The 13,122-nt window shown below is 37.2% G+C and overlaps 1 protein-coding gene across 1 annotated transcript; it reads left to right on the forward strand.

Annotated features, from left to right (window-relative positions):
• Positions 1–1,799: 1,799 nt before the first annotated feature.
• uts2r3 (urotensin-2 receptor 3) lies at positions 1,800–7,037 on the forward strand. The gene is made up of 2 exons (XM_052579146.1): positions 1,800–1,978; positions 4,727–7,037. The coding sequence occupies exon 2, from the start codon at positions 4,875–4,877 to the stop codon at positions 6,018–6,020; it is 1,146 nt and encodes a 381-aa protein (XP_052435106.1). The 5' UTR covers positions 1,800–1,978; positions 4,727–4,874; the 3' UTR covers positions 6,021–7,037.
• Positions 7,038–13,122: the final 6,085 nt, after the last annotated feature.

The raw sequence follows: 13,122 nt of genomic DNA on the forward strand, positions 1-13,122 counted from the left end.
TGCTTATTAATTTGTACACACTCTATTGTCTTCCGCTAACACCACCACCACACATTCTTACAATAGCTCTTCCTATTGCTCTTCCATAACAAGCAACTGTGAAATTTCAGTTTACATGTAACACATTTTTCAGATAAATGTACTGTACAAATATAAATGTATTCATATAGCACTGGTGTGGCTGCAGCTGTTATATATATATATATATATATATATATATATATATGCTTCCAAACTTGATTGATTGGTAAGATTGTGATTCTTATTAAAATGGCAAAGGAACTGACATTTTTTTGTAAATTTCTGAAGATTCCCGAAAGTCTTAAAAAATTTGGTAAAGTTTCCAGAAGGTTTTCCATTTGCCAACTTGGCAGACATTAGGCATTCCATGTCCATGATATTTATGGATATACTGTACACTCATGTCTGACAGATTTTAATAACTGGATGGATCGTTTTGCATGATGCGGCTGACACAATGAGATAATGTTTAGAAGTTCTGTAAAGTTTGGAAATTTTATTGTGAATCAACTCATCAGTTTTGATCAACAAACCATGTGCATTTAGTTTACTGTGCAAATTACTCTTTTGTACACGTGCCAAAATGCACACAATCTGCTAAAATCAAAAAGAAATAAAAAATATTATGTGAATAAAAATCTTACTGTTTTGTGGTGGGGGGACCCTCTTGTTCTATATTAACGTAGAAGAACTGTACCAAAAGTAGTACCTAAAAGGTACAAAAGTGTACCTTTTAAAAAGTTTCTTTTTTTTCCTGACGCTGTTTAAGTCAGTGCATGAAGTCGGAAACAACATTAGACCCCATTGATTTTCATCGTATGACAAAAAAACTAGCATTTTCAAAACATATCCTGTGTTGCATCGAAGAAAGCAAGTCATAAAGGTTTAAAATGATATGATGTGCATAAATCACTTTTTTTTGTGTGTACTATACCTTTAAGAATCCATTCATGTGGTCCTAATGGACAACATACTGTAGTCTGATCAGAAATGCAAGATGTCCACACCATGCATGAGTAAGGAGGTGAAAATGTCTTTCCACTGAAACGTTTTCTGTCCATTAATGGTTATGTATTCCTGTATGGTCGTTAGAGAGCGATACAATATTTCAAGTGATTAAATGGTTTTCACTGCCTCAGCTGTGGTTTGGATTGTGACGCATATCAAAATCTCATCCAACATTTTTCACGCATGATTCAGTTCAGCCTCAAATAATGGGTTTAATAATATGTTCATTTGTCCTCCGAGTACCTGTATAACTGAAAACATTTCATGCACCTTTTCATGTTTGTTGTTTTAACTCTTACAATTCTCTAATAAATGCTTCCTAAAACGTTCCTTGCATGCTCCCAAACCCAAATAACTTTGATGGATAGTGGACATAAATATTGTTCTCTGACATTTACAAGTGTTTTTCCTATGGTATACTGACTGTATTGCTTTTGGCACTATTAAATACTGCCCCAAAGCACTGACTTTTCGCTCATAAAAGTGTTGGTTAAGAATGAGCTGAAGGTACCTATAATCACAAGAGAGAAGTTAATGATAACACCGCAAACATCAGTCAGGGTTTGAGACTAAACCCTTAAATCACATTCAGTCCTTTGCCAATGAAGATCAATTGTCTCCATCCAAGGCAATTCATAATCGTGTGGGTCTTTTATTAAAGACACCCTTCTTTCTTCAGTCTTTCAGCACACTCTTTTCATCCCTCCTTCATTTGCTTCAGACAACATAAGAGTGAGAGGAAGAGGAGTGGACTGGCTGTGACTCACAGATATTCTACACCATCCCAAAGTTTGTCCTTAGAGGAACATTAACATCTCTCTGGGCTTCTTGATTTATACCTTGTAAAGACACAATTTAATTAGGATGTCCCAGAGTGGGGTTTTCGTCTCTTGAAGTGTGGATATTGGTCGACTTATGGAACATGCCATCTCTGAATACTCAATTAAGGGTAAGACGATTTTCGGATTATAAGAAAATATCGTTTAGGTAGGTTACAGTATTAGCATATTATAGTCAAATAAATTACGTTCGTCTGTTGCTCAAAAATTAAAACCAAAATAGCAACTGTTTTATTTGTTACAGTTTTGTTTCTTATATAGAAATGATTTCAGAATAACAAATGACAATCTCAGATGTCTTGTATGAACATGTCGTTCTCACATGCGACAACCATAAAGCCTTTTAATTTCTAATAAATACAAGGGGCGACCGGAAAGTGTTGTGACACATTTTACTTCATTTTTTTTTTTTTTTTTTTTTTTTTTGCGTTTTGATAACTTTGATAGCTATATGTCACCACATTTGTCTGCTATATGTAATTTAGAAATCTACAACGATGTCATATCTTTAAACTAAATTCATGTCAAGTACAAAGAGTGCTGTTTTAATCTCTCCCACTATCGGGTTAATCGCAAGGAACGACGTTTTACATGTTGAAGCCTATAGGCTACATGAATTTATTGTGCTTATTAATTTTACTTGTTCAAAATAAGTATTGCACACCGAGAATCATTTCACTTATTTCAGATAAAACAAACAAAGAACTTAGAGTAGGCTCTAACATGGAAACAAATAGAGAAATCCATAAAACAAGCTAACATAACAAACAGTGTAGGCTAATGTTTGTCAACTGACACTGTCCAGTTTTATTCAGTCTCGTCCTATAGGTAGCCTAAAGCATAGAAGTATGGAAAGTGTTACAGTCCTCCCCGTCTGGTCAGCTGATACTATTTATTTATTTATTTGTTTATTTATTTATGTATGTATTTTTAACAGGTGAAGCGCTTGTGTGAATTTGAGCTTATATTCAGTTTAAACAAGATAACAGTGATAGCACATAGATGATAGTCTATGCGTTTCTGCTATGTCATTTAACATTTATTAACATTTATTTTTATATTTAGCATTATACTTTCTTACCGCAATATAATTTTCCCCTCTGTAAAACTTTTAAATGTTTTACACGCAATACACACTTTTGCTGTCACCTCATCAATGAGTGATGTTACCCCTGCCGTTCATTTTTACTCACTGATAGTGTTACAGCTCACTACGTGTCGCAACATTCCCCATCTCCCCTTCATAATTCAACGCAGATATAGGCCTAAAATGTTCGACATTATTATATTATGAAAACAATAAATTACATCTCCCCTTCATAATTCAACGCAGATATAGGCCTAACTTGTTCGACATTATTATATTATGAAAACAATAAATTACATAAAACTAAAATTGCTGTGCTCAGAGTTGGACTAATTTGCCACTGTTAACTGTCAGTTCCTAAAATTGTTCAAAAATTAGTTTTATTACGAACAATATCATTGTTTTGTGTATTAAATTGCCTTACTGCGTATTTTAGGATTATCTAAAACGTATTAACTTTTGCAAATCTGTCAGTCGCTGTGTCAGTCTATTAAGAAATGTGTTATTTAAAGCTCTGGTAAAGGGATGCTGTGCCTGTGCCAGTGGGTCACTTCACCAGCAGCTCGTAACCCGTCTCTCAGGGTCACCATGTGCCACCTACATTCTTTCCTGCGAGTGTCCGCGCGCCCCCCGGCAGGGCTTTGATCTCCACACCCGTCATAATGATAAAGAATAGAATTCCCAAGAGCCTTGCGCTTTATGACGTCGGCTGGATAAGAATTAAAGACCTTATAGAGTTTATATGCAAAAACAGATAGACTTACTCTAAAAATGTTCAAATATCAAGTTTTTTATTTTATTTTTTATTTTTTATCCTGCACTTCAATTAATATCAATCAAACTGCATTTGGGTTGTTTTGACTAAATAATAATAACTAGCTACTACAAAATACAGCTAACTAATTCAGTAAAAACATGATAGCACAATAATAAGAATTAAAAATAAATTAAACATGATTGGAAATGAATAAAAACGGAGTTATCTGTTTCTCCAAATAAGCTCTTCATATTCAAAGCAAGGGTTTCTCATTATTTATTTCAGACAGGAATTTAGAAAGTTTGTGAAGAAAATGATCGCGCACTTTACATGTGATGGTGGGATATTGTTGACCCATAACTGTAATAATAATAAATAATAATAATAATAGGCTAATAACAACAACAATAATACTATTAATGAGAATAATAAAAACAATAAGGATCAGTTGAAAATAATAGGCTATTAGTCTAGTATTTGCTGTCTTTATTATTCGTGTATTTCGGTGTAATTAAAAAAAAAAAAAAAAAAAAAAAAAAAAAAAACTGCAAATGATTATTGTATAGGCTATGTGTAGCATTTTTTGTGAATATTTATTTTGTCTATTTATTTTGCATGCGCAGTTTTTTTTCACGCAATTATTTCCGTTTCATAAATTATGAATTCAGAATCTTGAATGATAATAATAGATAGAAGTTATAAATCTACGATAAAGTGATAATAATAGGGTACTTTTGACGTTTTTCCGTCTTAAGCATGCTGTTACTACCCCTTAAACCAACACGACATTTGTTCAAAAGCGCCTATTAACACACTCTGTCAAACATGTAACTTTTGTCTGGTACTGAAAAGTTTCTTAAAAACATAAAAGATAAATTATTTAAACCTGTCAGACTCAACTAGATATAGATGTAAAAAAGACTTTATAAAGGCAAAAGATGTAAACAAAAGTTTAAAAAAATCACCATTTCCTTTTCTCTTTTTTGTTTCTCTCTTCTACCTCACCCATTAAAGCAGTCCACTCACAACTCTCCCCTTCTATTTTGGACTCCCTGATAACCTGGGCTCAGTGCTAGTTACTCTAAAACACTCTGAAGTTACCATTGGGCTCCTTCTCTCAGCGGACGGGTACTCATCTTGGGACTCTTGCTGTCCAGGACAAATGGACGTCTCTGGCTCTACTTCCTTTTCCTCTTCCCCTTCCCCTTCATACACCTTCCCCTTTCTCACTAACCTGTCCCTTCCCTCGTCATCTCCTTCTCTCTCCCCATCCCCGAGTGTAGCCTCCACAGCTCTCTTCTGCTTTTTCCTATCCCTTCTTTCTCTGCTGGGCATTGTTGGCAACCTCTACACCCTAGGGCTTCTCATTCGCCGCCGTAGGATGTCAAGAAGGCGGCGTAGCGCTCCTACCTGTTGTTACCCCTGCCTCGGCACCTCCTCCCCTTCTTTCTCTCCCTCTTCCTCTCCCACCTCCTCCTCCTCGTCTTCTTCCCTCCACCTGCAGGTTCTGAGTCTGGCTCTGGCAGACCTGGTGTACCTCTCCACCGCCCCCTTCATTGTGTACGACAGCCTGGCATCTGACTGGGCCTTCGGTGAACTAGGCTGTCGGCTCCTACTCAGCCTGGACTTGCTCACCATGCATGCAAGCATCTTCACCCTCACTGCTATGAGCCTGGATCGGTATCGAGCTGTGGCCGATCCATTGGCAGCCTCGTCCACACCTTCCTCTGGACTCCTGAGGGTCGCTTTGGCCTGGGGTTTTGCCGTGGCTCTCAGTTTGCCCATGATGATCACCCTGCACCTGGAAGACGGAGAGAACCAGGAAGGCAAGTTGTGCGTTCCCGCCTGGGATGAACAGAGTTCAAAAGCTTACCTCAGTGTGCTTTTCTGCACCAGCATCCTAGGCCCAGGACTGGCCATCGGAGCCTTGTATGCAGCTTTAGGGAGACTCTACTGGGTATCTCAGACGCAACCAGCTTGGGTCGGAGGGGGCAACGCCTACCCACCCCGTGCACCTCGCCCCAAAGTCCTGCTCCTCATCCTGGGGATTGTGCTGACTTTCTGGGCTTGTTTCCTTCCATTCTGGATCTGGCAGCTTCTACCGCTGTACCGACCTGAGGTTCTGCGTGTGGTGCCGGTGGGCACGCAGGTGACCATTAATCGCATCCTCACAGGGTTGACTTATGGGAACTCGTGTGTGAATCCGTTCTTCTACACACTGCTGACAGGCAAGCGCAGGCGGACCAGCAGGAAGACCATAAGTGCGGCTGCTCCACTTTGTCACAAGGGCAGCTCTGAACAACAATAACAGCTGCCCACTTTTTTGTCCCCCATGCAGCCCATGACCAGTAAGACTGTGCATAGTTATCTTTATTAAACAGATTACTAATTTTGGTGCTTAAGGGCTTAATGATTATAGCTTTACACGTGTGTTGTGCAAATAGTAATACTCTGTAATCCAAGGCAATGATGGTGTACTTTCTCTGCTCCCTGGACTACATGTATAATTATAGATAATCTATAAGCATAGTGTATAAAGGTCCCCGCAATCCAAAATGAAATACTAAGTGACGAGTTCTTATAAGTGTTTCTGAAATATTTAGGGTTCATCACCTTTGAAGCAGAAACCAAACAATTCTGGTCAAACTGCGTGTGAAACATCTGTTTTATGGGGCAACTTGAAAGGGACAGACAAGCTTTGTCAGGATGAATAGCCCCGGGATGGTCTGACAACAGGTGTGAACCATTTAAATACCAAATTGGTTTATTAGCCTAAGTGCAAAGGAGAAATTATATAGTAAAGATTTGGCTCAAAGCTAAAGGACGTGTCAGAGTTTGCTCTGTTGAGGAGGATAAATCACTTCTGTCATGAAGCCAAGGCACACAATCTCTCATTCTCCAATAGGACATTACGTTCTCCATGAGGTACTTCGTTATTCTCAACTAAAACCTCATTTTTAGCCAACAGATCTGTTATAGTACTGACTTTGTGTATTAATTGGCACCTTATATGACTAATTTGTCTTTTTTATTATTAATTGAATTATGTGATTTAAAAAAAAATTAGAAAATCTTAAAATGATACTTTTTCCCCCAGTAGCACATCTTCACACATTTGTTCCATTTGCATCCCTTTTCTTGTTTATGCATGTTAATGGACAATAGAGAAATATTTTTGTGTATCTAAAAAAAAATGTTCAAATGTTAAATCATACTGTATTAAAAAAAAGATCCTGGCATTTCTGTATTATATTTGTTATGTTTTCCTGTTAAATAATGCATTGCTTTGCACAAGAAAACTTGCCTGAAATAATCTGTAAATGAAATCTGGTGCTTATCATAATATGCAATAAAGAAATATTCTATGCAAGAACCCCAGCAGAATGGTTTATGAACTAAGCGAGTCCTCTGGGAAGTTTTCGGAGATTTCCTGACCTGAAGAACCCCACTGCCTAAATGATACTGCAGAAACGTAACACTGTAAAGCAATACTCTCCTTATTACAATAGCAGATGAGTGAGTTTTTCAGTCAAGAGAGAGGGAATGTGAGAGAAATTAATAAGAGATAAAGAGAAAAACACAGAAAAGAACAAGAGAGACTGCAAATGAAATAAAATGAAATATGGTTTTCATTCAGGAAGCATTCATTTATGTGTCTGCATTGGCCCGGACTATGCTTTTGCTAGCTTTCAGTTTTTTGTGGGTCTTGCATGGGGTGTGTGTGTATTGCACTGCAGTGCTTGGATGTGACTGTGTTTTCATTGGATAATATGAGCCTTATTGAGTCTGTATCAGCTTTTTTGCACTTTCTGAAACTGACCCACAAATGTGTGTGCGCCTTCACCTTCATGCGAGGTTAGCAAACTTGGTAATGCTGTTTGTGACATATTGACATCATAGACAACTACAGACTAGCCAGAAGAAATCTTGTTTTTGCACTGTGTACAATTCATGCGTGTTGTTGAATGGCAGCACTGTATTGGTTTGTGGTTGCCTGCTGCTCTGTGACGCACATGAACAAATATTGTTGAAAATACTGCAGACCTCTCTGTCTGGGTGTCATGGGGGTGTCCTTAGCTTCTTGGGGATCTTTTTGGGACTTGGCAGTTATGGAAGGTATTTTTTTAAAGACAAATAAATACGGTATGTGGGACACCTTGAAATAGATAATCTGGATACATAACTTATTAATCATCGAACACCTAATCTGTGTTTAAGCACAATTTTCATACAACACTGATGTTCTCCTCATTTGGTTTAACACATCCACCCAGTCTGTATGATGTAGTTTGGAAGAACGCCATCTAACATGGGACTCCATGAGGACCTGATGTGTGCACCTCTCTATACTCTTTTCATTTTCCTTGGGCATGTGTTTCCATTTACCTGAGGAACATCAGAGCGCATTGAAGGAGTTATATGTACATGTTCCTACCTCACAGAGTGACCGTTGAAAGACATAAATGATGTCCTCTCAATATGGCTCAGTTTGTCCCACTCATCCACACTGCACCTGTGAAAAACAGGTTTGTCGTGCATATGTGAGTTGATAGTTTACAATTTACTCACCCCACGTTATTGCAACCATGTATTATTTCCTGTGTATTTTAAGCAGCGTGTCTGAGCTTCTGTCTTCTAAACAAGTAAAACGGAATGATTAATATGGTTCCAAAAAGTTCCTTGAAAATAGCTCTTAAGTCTAAGTCATTATATTTAAAGTCTGCTAAAGCCATATGCTATTTCAATGTTCAATGACGGGGAAGATTATCAGTGGATCATGGCTTTACATTGGGTCAGTTTTTCACACAGAGTTACCATATAGCTTGAAATATAGCACATTAATCATATGGATAACTCCTGTGAGATTATATAGCTTTTTTGGAGATTGGCAGCATAAATCAATGTTTCACTGTAAGGAAAAGAGAGGCTTGAACCTTTTGCCAAACATAACATTTTGTGTTTAACAAAAGAAATGGAAAATATAAGAGGTCAGAATGAGGTAAGTAAATGTTAATTCACGAGAAGAACTGGTCCTTTAATTTAGGCTGCAGGGATGATAGATTCATTTAATAGTATTTAACATCAAATCTTCTGGGCAATGTTCTAAGCCACATGGTTTAATGACAATATTCAAGTTCAGCTGGAGGAGTCTGGGGTCTTAAACTCGGACCCTCTCTCCGTTGTTCTCTCTCAAGAGGGTCTGAATGATTGAGCATGTGATAAACTTCAAACATATGCTAGTATCCCGCAAACCCAAACAGTGGAAAATATTGCCATGAAGGAGGGCAGCAAATCCATAAGCTGTCAGTTTATATTGGTAGTCACCAAGAGCTGGTATAGTTGAGGTTTCCAACAATAACCGCTGCGACTGTGTCAGAGAGAAACCTTTCGTTTCAAAGGAGGCAGCAGTAAGACGGACCTCAGAGGTACGTATGGGGGAAATAGCTTTCTTTTTTTTCACTGCATCGTTTTGTGTTACCTGCGTGCTTCATAAATCCAACACATGTTCCTGTTCCTGGAATCCTGAGTGTCTTTCCATCCTCACGCTCCCTTGCCTGTGCTGCAGTGTTTGTGGCAGGGGCAGGTGCCCCTCCCTTGGGCAGTCAGCTCAGGAAAGTCTCCTGCTGGGCAGACGAGACTAGGCCGAAGTTTAGGCCAAGCTCCTGCTGAGAGAGAATAAGAGGCTCCCTTTCTCTAAGATACACATACACAGACTCAAATTCAAAATTCCCATCTGGTTTTTCTCTCTCTCTCTCTCTTTCTTTGTACACCCATTGCTCTTTCTATCCCTTGTCCCCTCTTTAAGAGCAGTTAAAGAATAGCCTATACAATTCCCTGTAAATATATGCTTGTAATTGCAAACAAAATATCAAAGTTTGGGGTAGGAAACACAAGTTAAGAAGCTCCTAAACTTCACAAATCCGTCAAATCAGTGCTTTGAGATGAAAATACACCTGATTTCAGTAAACGAGGATTCCTAGAGCTGATCAGTGAACTCATGAATGAGCCAGTATAAAATATAAGGTAATTAAAGTTGATAAAAAGTCATAAAACATTTGATATTTACTGAGTTTTTGCTTGTTGTATTTACAAAGCTTCAGCCAGATGTTCTGAGTGCTTTGACTCATTTTGAGAAGCAACTGTTTGATTGATTCTTGACTGAAAAAAAAGCATTTTTCTAGTAATATATTTCACAGAAAAAAAAATGTGTGCTTTGTATGTAATGGACGCCAAAATGGAGCGTGACGCAACACAATACAACCAATCTGAAGCTTAAGGGTCCAAATCAACCCAATCTAATTAGAAAGAAGTATTTTATGAGGGGAATTCGTACAACGTGGTTCATAAGGAAACATGAATTTTTAGAAAAAGCATGAAAGTCCACCTTCACATATGTTTACAACCTAAACATATAAACAAGACAGCAGGAGTTTATGAATAAGCTATCAATTTGACAAGATAAATAGTTATGAAGTGCCATTAGATTGTGTTGGTCCAAATACTGGTCATATGATATGATGTATAGTATGATGCATTTGATCAGTTTTTGTAACGTTTATTTGAGACAGCTTACAAAGACGCTTGAAGCAAGAAATAACCAACAATGACTTGCTCAAGGGTGCTGATTTATTACCGTAACTTATGTTCACACACATACACTAGGACGTTTATGTCAGCACGTTGCAAATCTTGCAGATGTGACTGAAAACCTGTCTTACACTGCCAGCAAACAGAAGAGGCCAGCAATACAAGTGTCTCTTTGTAGACCATGGGGTTGTGGTGCCGTAAAGCACCCGTCTCCTGCCTCAATCCCTGTCTTCACACATCCATGTCAGCCGCCAAGATCAGGCCAGACCCTGGCTTGCGTACTTTGGAGGCTGGAGGTTATATAAATGAACATCAGAGCCACTGTTCACAGTCTGGTTCTGACCAGCAAAACTGTAAGAATGCCATGTCTGCACCTCTGGCCAAACCTGATGATCATGCTTTTTGAGAACAATCCAGTGAATGCAAGAACATGACCCTCGGTACAATGAGGCAGGGTTAAAATAATTTAATTGTGTAGACTTGATTAATGACTAAGAAGTCTTAATTTCATGCCATATTTTATATTACACTTCTCAGATTTTGAAAACTTTGCTTATTTCTAGGTTTTACGGACAAAAATTCTCAATACTGGACTTAGAGTATGGACACTGCAATACAACTTATCAGTTGTATAATGCTTGGGGCTTTTGTAGAGATCTTGCACCTCCTTGTGGTCTGATGTAACTGACTGCATCTGAAAATCACTCCTTAAAGGGTTAGTTCACCCAAATAGCAAACTTATGTAATTAATAACTTACCCTCATGCTGTTCCAAACATGTAAGACCTCCGTTTATCTTTGGAACACAGTTTAAGATATTTTAGATTTAGTCCGAGAGCTCTCAGTCCCTCCATTGAAGCTGTTTGTACGGTTTGTACGGTATACTGTCCATGTCCAGAAAGGTAAGAAAAACATCATCAAAGTAGTCCGTGTGACATCAGAGGGTCAGTTAGAATTTTTTGAAGCATCGAAAATACATTTTGGTCCAAAAATAGCAAAAACTAAAACTTTATTCAGCATTGTCTTCTCTTCCATGTGTGTTGTGAGAGAGTTACACTGCAGTTAAGTGATATTAGGTTGATGTGATGTTTGATTTGTCTCAATTTTATAATCATCAATTATTGGCTCATTCAGTTTTCAGATGTTGATTTGTGAAGTTGCTTGGATTATTATTCTTCATCGGTTAGTTCAGATCGATTCAAATGATTAATTGAAAAGATTTGAGTTATAAGATCGAGTTGTTCACATAATACAAAAACTTTTTGATTTTAGATTTAAGATTTTATTTTGTATTAAGGTTCTTAATTGTTGTTTTACATTTACCTAAATTAATGTTCAGTTGTAGTTCATAATAAAATATTACCCAGTGGAAATATTAGCATAAATAAAGACAAGACAACTTGACATCTAAGTTAATTCAACTTTGGTGACTTTACTCATTATTAAAATTGAACAGTTTCATTATTACCAGTATATTTTTTTTGCTATACACAAGCAATTTAACTGATTTTTGATTTTTTGCTTTATAGTATAGTTAACCGCTGTAATATGTACTGTTTTTTTTATTTTTATGGTGTTTTTCTTTTTTATCAGAATGTGACAGACAAAATAATTGAGAAGATGAATGTAATGCTGACAGAAAAATGCCCCAGTGCACCTATACTCATGGAAAGACCGAGTTCACACAAGGCAAGTCATAAATAGGAAAGGTCAAAAAGGTTAGATCTGACTAGTTTCTATTTGGTTTGTAGGTCTATGGGGCACGATAGGAGTACAAGTGCTGGTACATGTGTACTGTGCAATAGCAAACAGAAGACAAGGTGCATAAAAAGCTGTAAATCCAGATTTTATTTCTAACTCCGAAACAAATATTCCTATGGGAAATATGAATGAGAAAAATAGTTCCTGAACCAAGGCTCCTAAAAAATACACCAAGTGCTCCACTTGTTGCACTCTTTAAGTATAATTGGGTAAAAATGATTTGTTTTGTTAGATGATATGACACTTTATGCTGAAATTGGTGAAATGCAGAAAAAATACCCCGTTCAGCAGCAGTCACCCATGATTCATTTATTCAGAGACTAAAAGCATCTGCTAATGGGTGGTTTTCAAAATAGTGAACATAACTATAAGATGATCAAGTATTTTTGATTATAGCAGCCTGTCTAAAACAACATGCATAACATGATGCATGATCAGTTTAACCCATTTATCAAAAGTGGTTTTAATTTCTTATGGTGTAGTTTTTATTATAGTGAACTTCGAGGATGACAACTTCATGAATGATTGGCAAAATGCAGAGCTGTTTTTTCTTGTTCTCACCAATATCACATATCAGGTTTTTTCTTTGTCTTTTTTTTTCCTCAGTTCTACATTTTGTACGTTAAATATGAAAATACTAAGGAAATACAGAGATTGTCAGTAGATTTGATTTAGTTGGATAGGTCACCTGGTTTTTCCATTGTTGTTGGTACTCCACTAAACACTCTTTTTTTCACTTTAGGAAGAAGCTCATCAGGGTGAGATCTTAAGTGTTATGTGACAATGGTTTTCACTTATTGGAAATCAGACTACAGAGTCATTCTACATAGCTGCTTTCTGTCCAGATGAGAGATTGGATGACCCAAGTTCATTTACTACAATATAACACTATATAATATAAGGCTTTAACATTTTCTTTTAAAGAGAGAATTTTGACATACAGTAAATCCAATAAGTATTCAGACCCCTTCATTTTACATATTTTACAAAGTCATGGTAAAATGAATAGTTCATTGGTAAATGAAAGTTGTCATTTACTCTCATGTGTTGTTTTAACCCCGT

This window comes from Carassius gibelio, chromosome B16, assembly GCF_023724105.1.
Source record: "Carassius gibelio isolate Cgi1373 ecotype wild population from Czech Republic chromosome B16, carGib1.2-hapl.c, whole genome shotgun sequence".
NCBI classification, from domain to species: Eukaryota; Metazoa; Chordata; class Actinopteri; order Cypriniformes; family Cyprinidae; genus Carassius; species Carassius gibelio.

Bases quoted from the DNA above. Each gene is read 5' to 3' on its own strand.
- uts2r3 (XM_052579146.1), top strand. From the start codon at position 4,875: ATGGACGTCTCTGGCTCTACTTCCTTTTCCTCTTCCCCTTCCCCTTCA.